Source organism: Diuraphis noxia, unplaced genomic scaffold (genome assembly GCF_037042655.1).
Source record: "Diuraphis noxia isolate RWA-SAM2 unplaced genomic scaffold, SU_Dnox_SAM2 contig0002, whole genome shotgun sequence".
Classification (NCBI taxonomy): domain Eukaryota; kingdom Metazoa; phylum Arthropoda; class Insecta; order Hemiptera; family Aphididae; genus Diuraphis; species Diuraphis noxia.
In genome coordinates, this window is record NW_028301712.1 from 40,655,284 (window position 1) to 40,680,319 (window position 25,036).

Genomic DNA, 25,036 nt, shown 5'->3' on the forward strand with positions numbered 1-25,036 from the left:
AACTTATGATATCTATAGGATAGTATAAACTATAAATACTGTCGCACCCGTGTGTGTTGTCTCCATTTTATATATGTACAACATATAGATAATTTTCATTCACCAGTTTCAATAGTGTGCTGTCAGTTTTGATATTAGAGTGAATTGATTTATTCAAAGGTTATATTATGATCTCAGATCTAATGCCCCTCCCTATGTATCTAACCATACCATCCATTCTGATTTAAGAATGCCACTAGTGTATTATGAGGGTAAATCTTATTACAAACGTTACCACCTTCGTTAATTATCTCATTCCAATATTCTTGTTAGAAATCTATTTATTCCTTAATTGCCAGTAACCCTCCAGGAAGGAAATATATATACATTATATAAACTACTAAACGACAGTGTTGCTAATGGATGTCTGCTTTCCTCAAACATAACATGTACTATGTAATGTATAATTTATTGTGAACTATTTTTTTAAATATTATTTAATATGTTTTAATGCCTTATATGACGTTTATGCCGATATTACGTTTACTCATTGTGCCACTATGTACAGATTGTAAAATTATATAAAATAAATTATTATTATCTAGGGTCCATTAAGCTTTTATTAATATAATTATTTTTAAGTAAGTTGTGACCTTTTTTAAAAAATTTTAATTTTTTGCTTGCGCTATCTATATCTAGAGATAATAATTAAATGCATATTTTGACATACTAAATGTGATTAAATGACCTTTTTGGAAACGATTATAACTTGCTTGAAAATAATATAATTAAAAAAAGCCTACATAGAGCTCTCAATAATAATCTTACCTTTATATTTTAAAGTGATTCAGTTCACTCTTATATCATAATTTATCACATATTGTTGAAGCTGGTGACTGATATAATCTTAAATAAAATAAGTTACCTTCACAGTTTTTCACCAATAATTAAGATTTGGAAAGAAGTAGGTATAATGGAACCATTGAGGGTTAATTAAAATCTAATAAATTTACAGACAATACAAATTATAGTCTAAAATCACTATATTATATATTTTTTTCAAAACAAATTTAATTTACAATTGGTACAAAATCAAACCATTTATAATACAAATGTATGATGTATAAAACACACATAAAATTAATCATAATGTTAATGGTAGTGCTGATAAGCAAAAAAATTAAGAAATCAATGTTAAATTTCAAATGTGCATGTCATACAACTAGGTATACACAAAAAAAAAAACACGGTAAAATCAAATAATAGTTAAGTAATTTGTAAAATAAACATTTTAAATAAATATACATTGATTCAAAATTACATTAAACACATAAATGAAAAGTTACTAATAAATTGCATTTGGTCACTAAATAATTTAAATATTAAATTATAAAATGGAAAAACTAAAATTAAAAAGATGAATCAATAAGAATAATAACAATATGATAAACCAACAGAAATGAGACAACACAAAATAGTTAAAAAAGAAAAACTCACTAAAATTATTAAAAAATTATAAAATTAAAATGTTGCAATTATAATAGAGCTGGTTTTTTATAAACTTGATGTACTTTTAAAAACACAATAGGGAAAAATGAATATCAAGTATCTAGAATGATAATTGTCTTGGTTTAAATCCAGGCGCTTTAGTGCTTAGATTTTTATGTGGCGTTTTCATTTGCAAACATTGATAAGCTAAAGCCGTCATTTCTTGTTGATCGACAGTCTTTCCACATGTAATCTTCCACATCACATCATTCTTTGTGCAATACATTAGTTTCAACAAAAAATTAATTAGAATATTGTTAATAATTTTACAGAATAATTGCCAAATACCTTGGATACGAGGCCGGACCATTTTTGTCTGAGTGGACTTCCAATGTGTAGATGCTTGAGGACACTGCTGCCGTCGGACGATTGTGGTAACTGTCTGCGGATAACTGTTGTCTCCGAAACATCTGGTGAGGCAGTAGAGCCATTCTGGTCATCACAAAACAATACATACAGCCACCATTTACTACACCATCACCGTAATAATAACGAATAGCTACTACTACTTATTATTATTACTTTTTCATAATACATAATGCTAATAGACATTTTAAATAAATCTAAAGCATTTTCAAATAATAATTTAATCTCATATTGATTGATAGTTACAGGACGCCACACTCATATTTGTTGTCTCAGTCTTATAAACGTGTAACATAACAAATTTAAACTCGACAGTTTAAGTTTTACTCCATAGCTTAAAAATTAGAGTGAATAGACGTATTATAAAACTTGATGGTAAGAACATTATCTGTGATTAGGAAGACTGAGACAACAAATACAGGTGTTGCACCCTCTTAGGGTGATATTAGAGTAATTTTAAGTAATCCAAGATGTAAAATATAACACAATTTATTATGATAGCATAAATTGCTAAAATTAAAATAATACCAGAAATATGAACCAACATTATTTATGATTGGAAGTATTAAGAGGATGTTATACCCCGCATGTGTTGTCTCCAAGTACCTTAGCAGATCACATTTAGCTCAGTTAGTTTAAAAATTAGAGTGAATTAACCTCTTATAAAATTTAAAGGTAAGAATATTATTTTAAGCGACCTCTTGTGCTTTCTACTATATATTAAATTTAAAGGAAGTTATGAGTATTTTAAGATGTAAAAATTATTTACGATTTTAAAATACTCATAACTGGCTTTAAAATTAAAATATGATAAGTAGCATATGAGGTTGTCTAGACAATAACCTTAACTTTAAATTTTATAGGAGGTTAATTCACTCAAATTTTAAAGTAACACAGCTACACGTGTTTTTCTGTGCGTAAAATTTGCTACGTTACGTTTTTGTGAGATGGAGACAACACATGTCGGTATTACGTCCTTCTAAAAAAAATATGACATTTTACATTTGTACTTTATTTATCATTTTAAAGATTAAATGGACTAGAAAAAAATTTGTATTTTATAATTTTATAAATTAAAAAAAAACTGCTAATAGCAATTTATAGCACAATAATTTCTATTCTATGCAATGTATGTAAATATAACAAGAGCAAACTTCTTTGAAAATGCTTTAGGCTAAAATAAAGACGTAGAAGGTTATTAGTGATGGCCAATGAGTATTCACTATCGTTTTAAAATATTAAATAATAATAATAGATTTTCATGAAAAAAACTATATTCTACCATTATCCATTTTAAATCAAATTTGTTTGGTAAGTTGCAAATATAAAATATAAATAAATATATATGTATTTTTGTTTATTTTTAATTAAGTTAAATCTGTGTTTTAATTTGGCTCATCACTATTTAGTATAAGTAGTATTTCTCAAATTATAAAATGTTTATTGTATTTTTAAATACTTTTAACAATTTAATAACATTTTTTTATTTTAAATTTGAGCAGAAGGAAAAGAGTTATTGCTATAATGATTATCAATAGATATTTTTTTTTTAATAAAAATTTAATAATCTTTTAAATGATAATTTTTTTTTTTTATTGTAGGGTTAAAGCATAAGCTTGTTTTTGGAATCAAGCTTCAGCTATATTAGAAAAACTGCTCAAAATCTGTTTTTTTTTTATTGCTTTCAAAAAAATCAAAACCATCAAAAGTTTAATTTGAGAAATGCTTAATTAAGACATGCACAGTAAATAATGGGAAGTATAAAGGTAAATATAATTTTTAGACATAATATTGTCAAAATAATTGTTTTGTGATTTAAAAAAAAAAAATCACAAATTCTCAATCATCAGTTATATATATTTATAAAATATGTATTCAATTTATTTGTTTTTAAATTACCATCAAATATTGATAATATTTACCCTCATAACTTAAAAGGACGCCATCAGAACAGGTATTTAAGAAGCTTAATTTAGGTATGATATATTGAGAAGAATTAAAATTTTAAATCTTAATTAAAATTAATAAATTATTTACTAACAATGATTTTACATGGCACAAACTTATAAGACAGTCCAATAATTACAGCAGATCTACTATATTGTCTCACTAAATAGCAAATCAAATAACATTATCTCGTAACATTTTATAATAAAAAAATACAAAAAATTAAATGATTTTAATCGTCTTAAAAACATTTTAAAAAATACTACGACATAATTAATATTTTTCTCTGTAAACTGTAAAACTTTAGTAGTAAAGCTGAAAATATTGTCACTATAGGTTTGTCTCAAGCAAAACTATTTTTGTATAAATTATAGGTGGTTTGACGTCCTCTTAAATCCCAATTAATAATAATAATAACAATACATTTAATAATCAAACAAAATTGTTCTAATTGCAATACTTGTGCTTTATGAATACTATGTGTAATAAAATATAATAAAGTGAATAAATTATACTTAGTAGATCACCTCTCGTTAGCGCAAAAACATGTATGACAATATTCAAATATATATGACACAAATACCTATGTACTCCTTAAAAAGTAATAAAATCTTTTATCATCCACTTGAGGTTTCAACAAAATTTGAGGCACCACAATGCATTTTATTTTTTTCATATGATTCAAGTTTATTCATTACATACAGATTATAATTCTTTATCCATTTTTATAATGCAATAAAAACATAACTAGAGGATGAAAAAATATTAAATGATATTTTAATATTACTAAAAATAGATGATAAGTACTTTTAATATTCTCATACAACATAAAAAAAGTGTCTAATATGTGGCTCTTTAAAATTTGAGCCCTGCCTGAAAAACCTTTTTTATTTGAATAATTAATGTGCATTTTTAGTAATAATTCTCCTGGGCACCCACTAGAAAACCTGGTACATATTATGTTAATGAGTTTTATATACTACCTATACAATTATGGCATTGCTATCAAACACTTTCAAAAAGCTCTCATATGTCACTTGAAATTTTGAAAACACTATCAAAAATCACATAAATAATTTTTAAAAAATGTATACATTTTTTAAGTTTTAAGTTTTAAGTTTTAATTCTTTTGTTTTTTACAATGTTTTAATCAATGTGTTGTAAAAAAGAACTTTAAGAACAACCGAGGAAGTAATAGATTGTAATAAAACATAAATAAAATAAAAAACAAATAGATAGATATAATAGAGCGTAGAGCCTCCCAGTGGAGGTACTAAGTTTTAATTTGAATTCTAAAAATTAATATAGTTGTTAAATATAGAAGAGTATTAACTTATATTTGTCATAATTGATGAATGAAGGACCAAGTAATGAACATGAACAGTAGCCTTTTATTATTGCTAGTTTGTTCTTTAGTATGCAATGCATCATTCCAAATTTATACATAAAAACAAATTTTGGTATAATATTTAAAAAATGTTCAAAACAAACTAAATCTAATGAATATTTTGTACCAACATTTTATTAGTTATTTCAGTGTAATATAAAATGTTTAGATTTTACTCTCATTCACTTGTATTTCAGTCGTAAATATTTCAGTCAAATCTGTTCACACATTTATATATAGTTACAAAAACTCAACACATATATTGACATGCACACACACAAAAGTCACATTCCAATAATAATTTTACAATGTATACTGTATATTATAAAGTGGTTTTTTCAATAGAATTGTACGAGTGATTGAAACTAAGTATTTATTAGAGTGTAGTGCAAAACTATTGCTTTAAATTTATCCTAATTGATCTAAGAGTGCAATAATTTATAGAGTAAAAAGAACAACTAGGTTTTTTTCATGACCTACTCACCCAAATACCTGAAAAATATTAACAAAACAAAACAAAAAATCTAAATTACGAGAAATAAAAATAAATAAAAAATAATGTCAAATCTAAACACTGGCACACTCAATAAAAGATTGCAGGTTTGGTGTATGATATAATATTCACTCTTCAAACCAAAATAGTGTGGATTATTAAATAAAAAAATTATATTTTTACCTTTGAAGCTGAATATTCTTCAGATGTAAATATGTTTCTAGTATCATCTAAATTTGTTGAATAAACATCTTCGGTATTCGTCTCTCTAATTTCTTTAGACTAAAAAATAAAGATTATGCAATTCAAGATTATTATACATGAAAGTGAGAGTTAGAGATAGGTTTTACAACTTTAAAATACTCATAACACCTTGAACCTCCAGAGATTCTAACAGTTTGAAATGTTCAAGTACTGTGACAAAAATTAATTTGAATTTTTTTTAACTAAGATTATTTTATTTGTGTTATATTTAAAAATTAGTAAGTTTAGTATTAAAAAGTTAAAATAAGCTTCAATGTTGATTTTAAATAGTTGAGAAACATATTATTAACTATGTTTGAGCTTCAGTATTTATTTAACACAATCCTTGTCCAACAGTAACACATTTAATCTGATTTTTTTTTCTAATATAATTACTTTAATTCTAGCTATAGAAATAAAAAATGTTTGATTGACAATTTTAAATACATTTTACAATGTATGATAACTGTCATATAGAATTTAGTAAAAATTGATTCATCTAAAGATTTTACTGTTTACACTGAATCTTATAAAATTTTGAATATAATGTTAAGTAAGAAACTTGTAGGTATATGCACTGTTTTTTTAGCAGAAAACAGATTAACTGACATAAATAGGTTGTATGAGTATTACAACTTAAATATTAAAATCTTGGGGTAGCTTTAATTATTCTTAATGCTCATAGAGGACCGAACATTACATACAAAACATTATGAATATTTATTTTAACTCTTATGATTGATATTCACACACTATTATAAAAAAAATATTTAAGCTTTTTTCATTTTAATAATTATATTTATATTAAATTGTTCAATACAACATTCTGTCATTAAATATGTTTAATATTTTTTCCATATAAGTTTTATTTTATTTTAGATCTCTTGATGTTTATGAGTTATGATACTTTAGCCGATGAACCACTTAGCGCATAGCAATTTTTTTAATCCTTAAAACAAAGAATATATATAATGTTGATATGTTGCTCACAAGGATAGTTGATGGAACTTAAGAAAGCACTAATATAATACGATTGGAATCGCAAGATAAATAAAGATGTGAACTGTTTATTTATTATTATTAAAAAAAAAAAAGTTGGCGTATGAAATTATTAGATTAATGAACTTTGGGGTTGCTTCTGGACTTCATACCATCTCCGTAGTTAAGCCACTGATTCATACACAAAAAATTATATTTCAACTAATTTAACACCAAAAAAACTTACAGATGAGTCAATAGGTTGATTCCAAGATGCTGTTGGAGAAGCCCACACTGGTGCAAGAGATTTTCTCGCTTTTTTCTGAGGTGTAGGTGAAAGAGGTTCTGCATTTTCTTTTCCGCATGCAACTGTGTCATTAGTATCCTATAACAGTTAATAATGGTTTTAAAATAAATAAAATACAGTAACACACAAAATAAATATTTGAAATGAAATTATTACACAAAACATATTGGAGCTATCAGTTTCATACTGTGAATCAGAAAATTCAGATTCTTTTTTAACTAGATCTTCTTGCTTTATGTAGTCAGCTATATCCTCAATTAAAGCTGATGGAGATTGAGCCTAATAATACAATAGCATATTAAATACAAATTTATAATGTTTAACTGTAACTTACTAAATGTTTCACACCCATTTTACGGCCAGCCTCGGCAAGGGCAATTTTGAATGGTGTAGGTGTATGAGGAGTATTAATTCTATGTATTGTTTCTGGAGTCTTGACATCATCACGACTCCTTCCAGCAAATTTATAAGTTAAATTTGGTGTAACTAAGGTTTCAGATTTAATCGTTTGATCACTTATATCTTCATTGGGTTTACTACTACAACTGGGTAATAGACGCCTGACAGGTGTTGAAGACGAATTAACATCAAATGATAATGATGGACTATTTAAAAACTATAAAATAAAACATAAAAATTGACTGATGTGTTTGAAATTGTAGTTTGGGTTAATAAAACAGATTAAAGGCATTAGAAACGTACAACAAATTGGCAGAAAAAAAATGGCAATCATTTAATAATTATACCTCTTATGAAGGTGCAAAGATTATAGTAACAATAATTTTAGTTATAAAGCGATAAAAAAAAATATATATATATATATATATATTATGAATAGTGCCATAAAGAAAACAGTATTATTAAATCAATTTAATTTATATTATATTCAACATTTCTATCATTTTTGTTACTATAATACTTAAATACATTTTATACAAATAATGAAATAAAATAAGTAAAAATACAAAACCACCAGAAACTGTGCAAAATAAGAAAAAAATAAAATACACCTTTTAACCTTAAACATACATTATTATTATTTATAAAAATACCATATAGTTATTCAATTAAAAGCAAAGCCAAATGATAACAACCCTTAGATTTTTAATTGATAATTTATCAAACTATACAAATAATATAAGTATCTAAAATCCTTAGGGTAATAAAGGAATTTCTGATTATTTAAAATCAAATGTTTCATAACACCATGAAATGACTTCAATAATCAAAATTCCCCAATATTATGTAATTATGTATATATAAATAAATAAATAAATAAAGATTACCATTATAACCATGTATAGTTTTAACTACAAAGACTGCTATTGTAAATGCAATAGAACTAATTGCTTACATGCATAAACATTATCAGTAGTATTTAATAAAGTATAAAACTATATACGATGGAGATTAAATCATAACATATTTACATACTTGTGAGGGACTGAACGGTAGTTGTTTTATTGGTGTTCGTTTTTCAGGCGTTCCAGGTATGCTCAAGCCTGACAAAATAGTCTAGACCACAAAGACACACACATCTCAATCTTTTTTAAGCAAACAATCAAACCCAATATAAAAAAGTGCCAATTTTGTCTACTTAATATTTACGTAAAACCATTTTTTTTTTTTTTTTTTAAATAGAATTTTACAGAACATTAAAACCAATTTGTTTAATTTCAAAACATAATTAACAGCCAATTAACTTGGCTAGCTGATAGATGAGCAACATAATCACCGAGCATTAAGCAAATTGCATATCTTCACTACTTTAACAAAAAATATATTTGGTTAAATGTATAGTTTTATAACAAGTTAAATACATATAGAAAATGTTTGACTGTAATTAAATTAACTGATATGAAAATAAAAATTAACTTTTTATATGTATGGTAAAATAAATTTTAAACTATGTTTAATTACGCAAAACTATTAAATTGCATTACTAGCATTGATATTAGATAATATGGTATATCTATTTGGTTCTTATTAGTCAAATGTGAACAAATAATGCTGGTAATAATTGGCTAGAATTCAACACATAAAACATGTCAAGTTCAATTCTCAATTTTTAACTAGAGTAATCACTTTATTTACAAAGTTTTGTTTTACTGTGATTACTTTTAATTTGAATATATACCTGGATTAAAGTAAAAAGTGTCCCATAACCTTTATGTAAAAATATGCACCCTTAAAATGATTTGCTAAGATGTTGGTACACAGTATTTGACAGAAATGGTAGATACATATAAATTCAGAATAATTTTATATCAAACAGAGTTACTCTCTTTTTAATTTTAATTAAAATATAAATGTTATCACTTAATAATAAAAAAATAAGTACAAAAAAATGCTCTGACAATTTTTCAAAAACGGTCACATCTATAAATGTAATTTTCATTCTTTTAACAAATATCATAGAATGGCGTCAGGCATACTAATTACAAAATTACACAAGAGACTTTATTTCATTCAATAAGCCATTTGACACAAATTTTGTGCACAATATAATAAAGGTAAAAAATAATGAGTAATGAAATAAAAATAGAACAAAAACAGAATATCAATATCATGCGCTGATAAAATGTGGTTAAAAAAACAATTCATGTACATATTTTATGTAGTACCTATGTCAAATACAGTATATTAATGACAACCCATACATAAGCACCCATATATTAAATAATCAAACCAATTATTATCTTACCTTTGATTAAACAACACAATATTTTGTGCTAATTATTAATTCTCAAAAAAAAAGCTTTTCAAAAATGTAAAACAAAACTAAGTGAAATACCTACACTGATTTTGATACTCTAACCATACGTAATGTAAACAAAATTAGCTTATTTTTTTTTTTTACTTACACTGCATTGTAAATTCAAGCCAATTTCAGGATATTCTGAAAAACTCCTACGCCGCCGAGTAAGTTTGTTATTTGGTGAAAATATATTTGGTTTATTAGGTGAAATAGCATCATACTGATAATCTGCAAGACATTATTTTTAAATTTGACGTTAATTTATCATTTATGTTACTTACAAAGTTCTGGGCAAATATCTTTTTTAGGTGTCTTTGTAGGTGTAACAAGATGAAGTTCTGCATATCCTTCATCAGGAGAACTACCAACAACACTATTACTAGTTTGTTGACTTTCAACAAAACCTCCAGTCTCAAATAACCTAAAGAAAAGTGCATTATTCAAGCTATTGAATTCATTTTTGTTTTTGTTTTATTATACCTGTATGGTGAATAACATGACGGTGAATTAGTTTGCAAAGGTACTGAAGCTGGTCTAGGTGGAGACTCCAATTTATAATTAATTTTGAATACATCTTTTACTTTAATATCATATTTCTTTTGAGGCGTTGACATTAAAGAATTCAAAACTTCTGCCGCTGCAACAACCTCAGCTTTATCCCGGACATCTTGTTCAGGATCTGGTTTAGACAAAGTATCGTCGGGAATATATTTTGGAGGCATCCAACTGTAATACTAAAAAAATAAATAAAAGGGAAGTTAATAGTTTAATATTAATACATTAAATTGACTTCAAATTACTTGTGAAGGAACATCGATAGTAATGTACTCTGATTGATTAACCTGTGATGTATTAGGGTGACTTTTGTTAGATTCTTCTCTACTTTCCATTGGAGCTCTTATACTTTTTGATTTAGGTTTCAACATGCTTCTACCATATACTTCTCCTTTATCATCTATTTCATATTTTCTCCGCATAGTTGAATTCCAATGATTCTTTATAGCATTATCAGTCCTAAATATTTTTTAAACAAAATAATTAGTAATTATCTTAATATTATATACTATTGAAGCATGTTTAACTATGTGTATTTTATGAATGTCATTAACATAATGTGCAATAAATTATCAAAATATAATATCACAACAAACTATGGTAGTAATAATATAGCATTATAGTATAATATAATATAATAATATTTTATATTAAAAATAATTGACCCATTAACCTACCTTCCTGGTAATAACTTTGCAATTTTAGCCCATTGATTCCCCCATTGACTATGTGCCCTGAATATAATTCTGTCCTCTTCATCTGTCCACGCACTTTTTTTAATATTTGGATTCAAATGATTATGCCATCGTTCACGACACTGTTTACCTATTCGACCTTTTAAATGTCGAGCTATTAGAGTCCATTTTTTAGGTCCATATTTTTCAACAAGTTCTAATACAGTTTCGTCTTCCTATACAAAACAAAAAATTAATCAATTTACTTTGTTACTTTAGTTAATTAAACATACTTCTTTTGTCCAAGGTCCTTTTACTAAATCGGGATTCACAACTTTGTGCCATCGTTGTTGGCATTGAATATCTGAGCGATCATTGAAATGTTGAGCGATAAGATCCCATCGTTCTTGATATTCTTCTACAAGTTGCTTTAGCCTCATATCCTGTAGAGAAACCAAAATATATAAATATTATTCTACTTTTGTCATAATGAATTACTAACCTCTTCTTTTGTCCAGCGACCTTTATTTATGGAGAGATTTGATGGTTTATATTCAACCAACCGTCGACCATCTTCACTAGAAACGATTGGGATGCCGAGTGGCATCGCATAATCATCGGAATCTTCTCCATCATCCGTTTCGCTATCGTAACCTGATCTGGACCTACAAAATTTAAATAAATAATAATAATAAACATTCATTTAAATAATATGTACAATATATAAATTACAACTATAACCATTAATAACTGGTTTCATATGATTTAGAGTCGTTCTCTAAGCTAACTCACTTAGTTTTAAATGATTGTGTATTAAAAATTATAATTAAAAAAAAACCTGACAGGAATACCTAGCTTCTTCATTCATATGATAAATTAGGGGCCTGATATAAAACTCATGAGTAACTAATATTAATACTTTTAAACTCTTAAGTATGTACTGTACATAATATATTGTACAATATAATTAATAATATAAAAATTCTTTATACTAATAAGCAACAACCAATCATTGGCGTAGCCTAGCGGGCTGCAAACCCCTCCCGAAATTACAGTCTTAACTGTTAAAAATATAATAACCTCTAGGTGCTAGATCATTATTGTTAGTTGCTATATAATATAACTTAACCCGAAAGTTATTTCTATGTACACAACTGCAACCAATAAGTGTTTTTTATAAATATGTATTTAATAGTTTTGAATGATTTCCTTGCAAAAATAACAATTCTAGATCCTAGATTTACTATTGAAAGCAATAATAAATAATAAATGATTTCTATCAAAAAATATACAAACCAAGCTGTAGAAAAAATGGTTAAAATAACAAGTACAAGTGCATTATACATTCAAGATCCCTCCTCCCCCCTCTTTAGATAAATAAAAATTAATAATTTTCTGTCAAATAGAAGTTTCATTAAAAAAAAAAAAAATTGGTATGTATTCCAAACAAAAAGTAACACTTTTATATTCATGTAAATGAGACCAAATCATTTTTGTAAAAGAATATGGGGGCTACAGACCGTGAATCCTGTTTCCTGGACTCTTCTTAAAAAGTATACAATTCTGAACTAATTATAGTTCCATTCAAAAAGAAAAAAAGCTATACCAAAAAATAAAAATAATATTGAATACCAAGGACACTAACACATATATTTATTACAATAATTAAAAAAAAAAAAATTAAACAAAAACTATTTAAACTATTGTAATTCAATCTTTTGAATATTTTTGGTATAGATTTTAAATGAGTAATATTTTGTATTATAAAATGATTTTATAACACATAAACACATAATATTTCAAATTATCTCACATAATTTTTAATATTTTATTTAACAAGATTGATTAATCGTCCATTAATTTTTATGTCCAAATAATTACAACTTTGAATTCATTTTCAACATCGTAATCTATTTTCCAAATATTAAGTTTGATCTTTTTGAATAGGTAAGAATTGTCTTTGGTAATGTGTCAACAAATTCTCAAACAACTATGAACATTAACCTAATTGTTTTTAAAAAACCAATTATACCAACTCAATTTTGTGTATTTGATTACTTTATAATTAACAAATCAAACCTACAAATAGGTAGAATAAAAACTATAATATATGATACTATGATAAAAATAATAGCTATTATTGTTTTTATTTAAGTATCTAAATCTATTTAAAAATATTTGCCAATATAAATGTTTTCTTAAAAAAATAATATGAAAATACGCAAAAAAATGTATTTAAAATTGTACAATAATAGGTAGGTACAAGTAACCTAATCAGACAAATGATCTTTATTATTATTCAATTTATTACTCAGCAAATAATCAAACAGTTTTTAAATATGATTAACCATTAACATAAATGGAAATGCATACAAAACAGACCCTAGAACTTTTATATAATATTTATATGTCTATTACCTAACTAACTGTTAAAATATAAATAATAGTAATTCACCATTTTGCTGTTTTGGGCATATTCTTATTAATTGTTATTAAATATTATCAAATAATAATAGAGATATTTTATTAGTAAATATTTATTTATTTTTTCCTATAAAATGAATAATTAAATTAATTAAATTTGATGTAAAACTTAATAATTAAATGTAATATGAAAAAAACAATAGAAGTCCTAAGTAAATAAATTTCAAAATAAAACGAACATTCATTAAATTAGGTTCAATAGTGGTTTTTTGTTCAACCCAAATAATCTTTTGTAACTTAATAAAAAAAATATACATTATACATTTAAGACTTACTCGTCGTTTTGTTGTACTAAATGCATTCGTTTATTATAATTGTTTTGATACTCTTGACTACCACTCACGCAGCTATAAGGCCGTTTAGACATGGAGGCATTCGACAAGACTACTCTTTAAAATAAACTTAGAAATCTATAAAAGTTCAAAACAATGAACAGAGCAGCAAATATATACGTGGTATTAAAAAAAAAAATCGAATGTACGTAAAGAACTACGCCACACTATATAGAATACCACACTACTATAGCTATATGGCGGGAGAACGGAACAGGCCAGGTGGTACAAGACAGCTGGGACATTGGTTAGGGGATCAACTAAGCAGCAATACAACCCCTCCCATTAGAATTACGGACATGAATACTTGATATAGATGTAGAAAAAAAAGGAAGCTGATTTCCTAACAAGAGAAGAAAGGGGCTCAGCCAAAAAATATATCAAGTGATGCAACATTGAATAATAAATTTAATAACTAGTCACTAAAAAACACTTGCATTTTAGTCAGGTCTTGAACACCTTTAATAATGTAGCAATATTGTTATTTTCAAAGCAAACACAAGAAAACACATTTCTGTGTAATTGTGTAACTAAATATTACCAAAACTACGTATTATTTTTGCACATTATTTCACACCCAATTTAGTCCATCTTAATCCAACAAAAATACAATATTATGTTCTGTTAATATTTAAACTTCGATTTATTAATAAGTATAAATTACTACCCGTGATTCCTATCATAACTCTGTAAAATATAAATTATAATTATACTTTATAGTAATTAATTTCGAATAAAAATGTAATTTTTTCTATGAATATAATCGTTTTATAACATTCTCTTCTTATAAAACAGTTTAACTAAATATGTAGAATTAAAGTTCTGTACAGACAATTTTCTAAAAATTATTAAAATATTGTGTTCCTATAAAAGTGTAGTACTTATTTTCAGTCAAACGTATTTCTTAATGCTCTATTTTGAATTTACTGTTACTACTTCCTGTTTATTTAGATCTTGGATTTAATTTATATAAAATAATATTAATGTAAGGCTACCTACCGACATTTTATATAATATAAATACATTATTTATAAAATAAATATAGAAAGCAGGCGTAATAATATAAAATTCAAATTTTTTATAAGAAGGTTAATTAATTTATAATTACGACTGAGCTAATTTCCCATTCAGTAAGGATTTGTGATAAAAATAATACTAATAATAATAAATCCTATAAATAGTAATTTTTCCAAAATATTTTTTCCGAATAATTGTTTACAATTAATTTGTTGTTACGTTATCCGCTATAACATAGTTTAAAATTGTTTAAATGCCATAAAAATTTCAGGATTTTCAAGTTAATATTACCTATACCTCCATCATCTTATATAGCATATTAATTTAATTAAATCTGATGTATAATTGTATAAGTAATCGTCTTATAAGTTTAAAACTGATATTAACAAAATACAGCTTTTATTACTAATTTAATATAAAAAAATCAAGTTGTACAGAACTACAAGCGTTCAGTGAAACTACTAAGAAAATCAAAAAATCACAATTTTAAACTAACTAGACATGATTTCTATCAATAGATACAGGAAAATGATAATAACTCGCAAGAAACTTTTAGTCCAAGATATTTTGTTAAAAATAAAACATTACATTTTATTAATAGATATATTCTATCTATATACAGCATTAAAAATATATTTGATAATGCAAGTAGCTACCATTATAAAATATAATTTACAACAATTCTCAAATCTCACCAAACACATTTGTGATCGCAGTTAACGCTAAAGAAGTTTCTGTAGGGAAATTAACATATTTTGTATGATAGAACCATTCATTTATACACTATATTACCGTCAATGTCAGCAGTCATTCTCAGTAATGGTAGGTCGTATTGACAACGAATAAATCGGTAAGTCAATGTAGACATTGTATATACAATAGGTAAATATTATATAATATATATGTATATATATTATAAATATCTATACAATAGATATTTATTAGATTTATAATCAAATACTATTTAAATGACCAAACAAAATCACTAAAATCGACATGAGTGTGTATTTATGTTATAAGACTTATTTATGTTTTAAATTTTTGCAAATATTTAGCATATATTAACTGTATCGTACAACAGTTCTTGAAACTACCGTTATCCATTTGTTTAACAAAAACTGAAAAGTTTTAAAATTAAAAGTTAGAATATTATCTGTTTTCAATATTTTAATTTTCAACGAGGTAAAGACGTTTTTAAATTATGGTACCTCTCATTAAAATTAAGATATCGATAAAAAAAAAAAACAAATAATTTTCTTACCTTAAAGAATGATAATAGTACATTCACTGTTGTAGGTATTTACACTAGGAACACACAATTTATATTGCTGAACGCTAAGTTTTATCTATTCGTTTATAGAATAGGAACATAGCAGCAGGTATGAGTTCCTCTTAATTAGTAACCTCGGTAATAACTGAAAACTACACCAGTGGTCTCAAACAAATATCTTTGGATTATTATAGGATCTCGCAGTATTTTGAAATTCCACAGAAATACCAAGTACCCATTTTCTATTTTTAATATAAATATTTATAATGTATAGCCACATAGGTCCATAGGTGACAATATGCAATGACGGTATTAATATACCGATCTGATTGAAAATGATGAAAATAAAAGATATCATAGATACCTAACTTTACTACTGAGTACTGATACTATGTATATCTAACTAATTTAGATTATTTCCCATGAGATTTGAAATTTTTTTTATGTTTATTTAGTTTCGAAATTTTAATATTATAGTGTATTAAGAGGACGTTTCACCCGCATGTGTTGTCTCCGTCTTACAAGTGCGTAACATTGCAAAAACTGTTTTGCGCGGGTAAGAACCGAGAAAGATACAGTTATAACTAAGAAACGAAATTTTCACCACATAAAAAGGAGAATTTTGTCTGTGCAATATCGTTTTTATTTTTTCGATATCACTTATACAAAAAAAATTCTTATTGTATTATAATACATTAATTTTGCGTTTTTTAAGCATGAATAACTTTTTTTGTAGTTCTGATATCGAAAAAATAAAAACGATATTGCACAGAAAAATTCTCCTTTTTATGTGATGAAAATTTCGTTTCTTAGTTATAATTTATAACTGTATCTTTCTCGGTTCTTTCCCGCGCGAAACAGTTTTTGCAATGTTACGCACTTGTAAGACGGAGACAACACATGCGGGTGAAACGTCCTCTTAAAGCACTGAAATATCATGGCATAATGGGGTAATGCGGGATACACACAATTCATGATTATCTTCGTTGGACGTTCTTCATGTTCTTTTTAGAAGATGATACCTTTTACGCTCAGCAGGACACGTTTAGCTCCGTTAGTTTTATAATTAAGAGTGAATAACCCTCTTATACAATTTAAAGGTAAGAATATTATAACTAGCTTTAAAATTAAAATATTGTAAAAACTCCATGAAGTCGTCTAAATAATTTTCTTGCCTTTAAATTTTACAAGAGGTCAATTCACTCTAATTTTTAAACTAACCGAGCTAAACGAGATCTGTTGAGCGTAAAATGTGCCATGACTTGTAGTTGTAGCACAAGTCTTGTACACTTGTAAGACGGAGACAGCACATGCGGGTATCACGTCCTTTTAACAATTTTGATGTAACTTCGAGACCTAGTAGACCTACCCAAGGTGGTTTTACACTTCAACATAATAAATTGAGGATGTTTTCGAGCGAGCGTGGAACAAGTCGGGGTATACTTGCATTAATAATTTTTAAAAAAATCAATCGGGAGCTTAACTAGAATCATTGTTCTAAAAATATCATGTGGACCCTGAGATCAGTGTCGGTCTGGTACTTAAAGAGCCCCGGATGTATTTCTTCAGAAGGGCCCCCAAACATGTTATTAAATAAAAATGATAAAAAATGCTTATAAGTAGTGAAATATTATATTTTTAGTAATATTGGGGCCCCTCGACACAAATACGGCCGGGGGCCCCGGATGCGTTCGCGGCCTAGCGGCCGACACTGACCTGATATATTTCTTTAGTATAACCTGTATAGGGTAAACTGAAAAAATATTGATAAGATTGTTACAAATGTAAAAATAAGTAGTTTATTGCTTGTGTATAACTCGAGAGAGCTTGTTAAAAGGACGCCACACCCACGTGTATTTTCTCCGTCTTAAACACGTACGACATGACTAGTTTACGTAGTCTAAATAGGACTCGACTCAATTTTGGTTCTAAAGTAAAATACTTATTATAAAATTGAATTGTGTTTATATTTTCTAGAGGAGACGATGCATAAAAAAAAAAAATTTTGAATTTAAAAAAGTTATTAGTAAATAAAGGGCATTTAAAAATGTTGAATTTTCACTATTTCAAAATTATATAATAATCGATACATAGAAAGAATCATGGAAAAAACACACTGACTTGCCCTCGGAACCACAATTCAATTTTGTAATAAGCAGTTTTACTCTCGAATCAAAATCCAGCGAGAACAACTCAGACTGTGTAAACGCGTTTAGTCTGTGCATGTGAAGAAAACACATTCAGGTATAGCGTCCACTTAAAAATTTGGAGGCGGAAGGGGGGGCTATGAAAACCAAGTCACCAAGCCCACCACCAATAATCGTTCCAATTAAGTACTAAAAAATAAATAATATTATAATTATTATGCAATATAATGGCTTTTGTTTTGAATATTGATGAATTTAGATTATTATATCATATTATTGACACTATTTATTAATTTTTTTTTCCAACTGGGGAAGGACCACTCTCGCATTATTTCTACAGAATACAAATTAACAAAATGAGTATGTATATGTTTACCTATTGAAGTTTATTGAATTTATAAAAATACATTTAAAATTTAACTAAATCAGAGATTGTTCTCAGTTCTCCAATGAATACACCTAGGTAATCAAATTGTTTTATTTTCATTTATTAAATAACTTTGATTTACAATTATTTCTAACAACTAAATATTAAGTACAAATTTAAAATTTTTATTCATACATAGATAAGTACCTACATAGGTATATTTTTATAAAATCATAGTGACTAATATCATACTAATACACAACATTTTTTTCAACCACAATAAATGCCAATGATCAACATATAATCACAGCAATCATGTCAATTTTTATTGAGTTTTATATTGAATTATGTTTATTCTATCTTCTTATATATCTTCTATCATAGAGACCTAAGCATATCTCCAAGGAAGTATACCAAATATATCACTAAAATGTAAACGTTAATTACTAATTACAATATAAAATAAACAACTCAAAAAATACTTGTATATTTTAACAGCCAATATTATTATGATTATGAGTATATTGTACCCGTATGTGCTATCTCCGTCTTACACACAAATTTTCATTCGCTAGTTTCAATAATGTGCTTTTAGTTCTGATATTAGAGTGAATTGACATAGTATTCAACTCATACCTAACATTTTCTATGTTCACTCATAGTTTTTTTTACAATATTTTAATTTTTAAGTGAGTTATGAACATCTTCAAATATTGATACTTTACTTACTCATAAAGTCATAACTCACTTAAAGATTAAAATAATGTAAAATACCAACAAGAGAACACACATAATATTCTTACCTAAAAGTCAAAATAGGTCAATTCACTCAAATATCAAAACCTAACAGCATGCTTTTAAAACTGGTGGATAAAAATTTGATAAATTGTATGTGTGTGAGACGGAGACACACATGTGGGTGCGAAGTCTTCTTAATTAATTACAAAATTAATTTGATGAAAATATTACTTTACTTTAATTTCAAATAAAATTATAAATAGCAATGAATGTTTTCATTTAAGCAGTTAGGTATAAATTAATATATAATTGGAAGCATTTTTATATTTCACACTGACTAGTAAAATTAAAACGACCAAGAGGACACTACATAAACATGAGATATCTCCGTCTAACAAATAAATAACAAAGCAAATTGTAAGTTTTGAAAAATCTTTTAACTCTGTTATATTTGATATTTTTGAATTGATGAATTATTTAATTTAGAGGAAAATTATCTAATGAATCTCATAGGTTTTTATATAAATTTTAAAATAGTTCTTTTAAGAGTGATTTTTGATGCCAAGTAAAATGAAATCATTCAAACTCAGAAAGTATAGTTATAATTGTTTTAAGTATTTTAATACAACACTCCTGACATGTACCTTAAGGTATACCTCTACATATCAGATCTTAACATATTATGATTGTTTTCTACGACATAGATCAAAATATTATTTTTTAATTTTAATTAATTTACCTTTTATAAAACTTAAAAGCAATTACATTCTGTTCATGATATGAAAAAAATGTTCTAAGGTAACTAATTTAAATGATAATGAACATTTGTCATTTGTCATACCTACTTTGTTATATGTACATATATTATAGGTAAGCTTTATAAGATAACAAATATTGATATAAAATGTAAATAAGCCAAATATACCCTAAACCATTTAAATTATTTCGAGAATTATATTAAAACAATATTAAGTAAAAATGTTTGAAATGAATCAATGAATGACAGAAAATATATCCAAACAATACAATGATAAAATAGTTATCACAAAGGTACACAGCATTTATATGCTAAAAGGTAAGAGACTGTAATAGATATTTTTCATTACTATAAAGTAGACTATGGTACAGAATGGTACATTATATAGTGAGAAAAATAACATAATGATATGTAATTTACAAATGTGTGACCATTTATACTTAAGTCACAAAATAATTTAATTGATTTCATAACATTATCTTCCATTTAATAAAAACTAGATGCTATTATCAGACTGCCAAACGAACGATAATTCATCAAACCACCATGAGTATCTATCGACTATTATGGAACAGTTTGAATACAGCAATTTAATGTAAACTGCATATTATATATTATTAAATCAAAATTTTATCAGTACAGGTGGATAAAAGACTTTAAAGTTGGTTTGCCAGATATTGACCCATAAAAAATGTCCAACTGATAACACAGTAGGCAATTGTCAATAAATTATGTTAAATAGAATAAAAAAATATTACAATTATTTAGGTTTTTTATTTGTCGTGCAGATGACTGAGCTCATGCCCTGGTCGTCACTCCCCTCGTCGAAATCCTACAAAAACCTCATCACTCTTGCCTCGAAACAATCCCAAAAACAATATTGTATCAAATACAAATTTACGGGTGTACCCGTATGGGGTGGCCAGCATTTTGCAATCCGTCAGGATCGTCAAATCCGTCGGCATAAGAAAGTGCACGTTTTTCTAGTACTGCCTACGCTAAGCACATTCGAAATACGCAACCGACAACGGACCAAGGTCACGGGAAATTCAAAATTAAGCATGCTGGGTGACACGTCTTCCGGAACTCATGTAACGACTAGCTACCGGGTGTCCGACACAGAGGCAACGGCGGGGACATAAAACGTGTAAAAATCCGTCATTGTCATTTAGTGCTGACGACGATGAGAAAAAGCGATACGACGAATAATGCGTGTTGTGTAAATAAACGCGTGAATGTGTAAATAGATAAAAAAAAAAAAAAATGATACGCAGGTAAGTATGTAACTGGCGTGCGGTCTCACCTATTCATTTATCGACCAATAGTTGAGACAATGACCGTTATGACGATGTAACGGCCGACGATCGCCGTTCCGTTTGATTTTGAATGGCCAACTGCTGAACGCTTCCGGCCGTCCTCCCGATGTCTAGGCAAACGGACATAGCATATTATCCTAACGGACGTTTCGTACTTTCGTTGCGATGGTCACCAACACTGTTGTCTGGTCACGTCGCGTACTGCGGGCGGAAATATCGTCAATCGTCGTCGTTATCGTAGGACTTTACGTGAGTGGGACACGGCCGGGCGAACGGCGTTTTAAAAACATACAAAAACCGCAAGGAGTAATGAAAATATTGTTGTTTTGTTATTATTTGTCTTGTATTCGTTATTCTGTTTTTGTCCTACTGTTGTCGGTACGAACTGCCGACCGTATACGCTAGATGCTGCTAGCTGCTGCTGTTTAACGACGGTTGGTATCGGTCGGTACGGACATCAGCGCCTTGCCGATTGGTCGGCGTCGGCGGCAGTTGCTGGAGATTCATATTGCGTTTGGGACGTTTTCGAATCCACGATGTTCTGGTTCCGGTTGTGCAGTGTAGCCACTCGTCAGCTACGCCAAATTCCCAGGATAGATGAACTCCCTGGGGTCACCACTTAGTATATAATTATTGTTATTGTTGTTGTTGTTGTTAATGTCTTCGTTGATTTGTTGTTATGTTGTCACTTGTCGAATATTATCGTCCGATTGGTGATCTAGCGAACGACAAACTGACAACTAATTGGGTTCGAAATTCCATAACAGCTACTTCGTAGGTTTTAAATCGTCTGATCGTGCCATTGTAGATGTCAGATGGATAACCTGATAATATTGCCTTAGGCGGTCGGATATGTCGATCTCTATTCTCTATAAAAAAAATCTATTACTTGTAATAATTTACTCCGACAGTCCGACCAGTCCTACCTACAATAGTTATAATTGAGGTATTTTTTTCGTTTTTCGTTCCTATTATATGTTTTATTGCACGTCCATCAAAAATACAATCAGTTTTTCTACTTTTTAATTATTTTAAAGATTTCATATAATATCCTTATAAGTTATGAAGTTTATGCTCACAATTTTTATCGAGTTATAACTTATATGATGGTAGTCATTTTATTTATACATTATAAATCTATATATATACTTCCTGCATACAAATAATAAAATTTGAGTATTTTGAAATTATTATTGTTAAAGATAAAAAATGATGTAGAAATGTAGAATCGAATCATTCGAATCTAAAATCCATAAATAATTGATGTAAATTTGCTATAGAAAACAGAATAATTAGGTAATTTGAAAAAAATCCCAACCAATTTTTTCAATTGTTTCATTTTTCATTGAATATTTATAACTTATTTTTTGTTAATTTATTAAAAATTAAAGTTATCTATTAAAAAAAACAGTGTCAAAATAATTTGTAGTCACCCCTCCCCTAAAATAGTAAAATATTGTTTCAATTACGCATAAAGGTTATAATTAGAGCCCGGATTTGTAGGTTTTTGCATATTTTTTCCTTTTAACTTTTTTATATTTTTGTTAATAATCTCCTCGAATTATACTAATTGGAATTCACTGCTAAATTTTTATTTTGCATATTTTTGTATGTTTGACCGTAAATGCATATATGTTTATAAATGCATATTTCAATGAATGCGCTGTTACCTACCAAATATTTTTGGTCGGTAATAGGTATAGGACGTGGAATTAACGACACAGTTTTAGGTATCTCGATTTAAAATACGTATTATATGTAGCATATAATATATACATTAGAAATAGTTAAGGTAATTTATTAATTCCATCAAACATTATACTATATTTATACAATTATTATATTACATTATATTTTTATATTTTTTTCATATACTTAATATAACTTTGAATTTTGTAAATGCATATTTGTTGCATGTATTAATGATTTTAACTGCATATTATAATGATTTTATTGCATATTTTTATTGATTTTTACTTCATATTTGTTGCATATTTTAATGATTTTTACTGCATATTAAATGGCATATTTTTATATATATAGTTTTAGTTTACACTATACCAGCAATTATAAAAATATTTTTTGTCTCCTCAAAAATTAAGTTATCGATTCTAGAACAAAAGTGGGTTTTTATGTTGAATGTCGATGACTAGTGAGTAATTAATTGTTTCCAGATGTATAGCTCACATTTAAATGATTTGTTTTTCCGCCTGATACCTGAACTCGGGAAGCTACTAAATTAATGCATGCACACTAATTAATCACTAAATATAACTTCTGGTCTTCAGGTGGGGGCTCCCACGATGTATATTATAGATTTTTTTTTTTTTTTTTATTAGGAAAGAGCCCTCGGCAGCATAGGCCATTGGGCTTACAAAATATGAATAGCTTAAATTAAATATTTACAGTAAGAAACATAAACGAGAGAACTTAATTCTAGATTTTGGATTGAAGGTTTGCTGTTGTGATGAATTGGATGATGTCTGTTATGGCCTTGGGATGATTTTGAAGTATTTCGGAGAGTGATTCGGAAAGGTTGAGGCTTGATCGGATGTTGTGGTATGTGCGGCATTCGGTGAGTAAGTGTTTAATGGTAATTTGGACGCCGCATGTTGCGCATGTTGGAGGATCTTCTTTAGCCATTAAAAAACTGTGCGAAATTTGAGAGTGGCCGATTCTCAGTCTCGTTATGATGACTTCGAATTTTCTGGATGTTTCGATGGGAAATGTCCAATTGTCTGTGTTGTGTTTTATTTGATTAAGTTTGGTGGAGTAAAATAACCATTGCTGGTGCCATCTTAGATGACATTTGTTAGTTATCAGTGCTTGTATGTCCCTGTATGCGACGATATTGGTGGGAGACGATAGTGTAGAGGTGATTGCAGTTTTAGCGGCAAGGTCGGCGCGCTCGTTTTCGCAATGATGTTGGAGTGACCGGGGATCCAGAAAAGTTTGATTTTGAAGTTATTGTTTTTCTGTAGAGTATATATTTTGTTTTGAATATGAAGACCGATGTCTGTTGGGTTATTGGTATTGTTAATATTGTTGATGGCGCTGAGGGAGTCAGTGAATATGATGGTGTCTTGGAGCTGGTGAACGGTTATTAAATCGAGGGCTTTGATTATTGCGAATGATTCAGCTGTGAAGACGGAGCAGGCACTGGGGAGTTTGTACATGGATTCCATGTTATTCCAAATAACTGCAGCCCCGACCCCAGTAGGGCTTTTGGATGCATCCGTGTATATTTTTTCGCTTTTTATGTTTTGTATAATGTGGAAATATTTTTATATATTGAAGGAGGAGTGTCTTTTTTTTTAAAAATGGAGAGATCAGTGTTTGCTATGTTGGGGTTTGTCCATTGCGGAGTTAAGGG

General features: G+C 27.6%; 1 protein-coding gene across 5 annotated transcripts; it reads right to left on the bottom strand.

Moving 5' to 3' along the window:
• Positions 1-1,004: 1,004 nt before the first annotated feature.
• On the bottom strand, positions 1,005-22,063 carry Myb (proto-oncogene like protein Myb). 5 transcript variants are annotated; one of them, XM_015512224.2, is made up of 15 exons: positions 21,651-22,063; positions 11,738-11,900; positions 11,529-11,678; positions 11,239-11,471; positions 10,807-11,020; positions 10,487-10,740; positions 10,288-10,427; positions 10,113-10,234; positions 8,683-8,763; positions 7,583-7,864; positions 7,405-7,527; positions 7,189-7,326; positions 5,904-6,002; positions 1,816-1,959; positions 1,005-1,738 (listed from the first exon to the last, which is right to left on the bottom strand). In XM_015512224.2, the coding sequence occupies exons 1-15, from the start codon at positions 21,656-21,658 to the stop codon at positions 1,589-1,591; spliced, it is 2,301 nt and encodes a 766-aa protein (XP_015367710.1). In that variant the 5' UTR covers positions 21,659-22,063; the 3' UTR covers positions 1,005-1,588. The 5 variants fall into 5 exon arrangements, 4 of the variants coding, with proteins under 4 accessions (XP_015367710.1, XP_015367707.1, XP_089076907.1 ...); XM_015512221.2 differs by lacking the exon at positions 21,651-22,063 and adding an exon at positions 13,995-14,185; XR_016190477.1 differs by lacking the exon at positions 21,651-22,063 and adding an exon at positions 13,995-14,193 and having other exon boundaries at positions 1,638-1,738; positions 1,816-5,719.
• Between the last annotated feature and the right edge of the window lie 2,973 nt (positions 22,064-25,036).

What these genes read in the sequence shown, in the direction of transcription:
- Myb (XM_015512221.2), bottom strand. Translation starts at nt 14,086, where the DNA reads ATGTCTAAACGGCCTTATAGCTGCGTGAGTGGTAGTCAAGAGTATCAA. An exon ending in TTAGTACAACAAAACGACGA is followed by an intron (nt 11,901 to 13,994) that starts GTAAGTCTTAAA and finishes TAAATTTTGTAG; the next exon opens with GTCCAGATCAGGTTACGATA. An exon ending in AAGAATATTCAGCTTCAAAG is followed by an intron (nt 1,960 to 5,903) that starts GTAAAAATATAA and finishes TGTGATGACCAG; the next exon opens with AATGGCTCTACTGCCTCACC.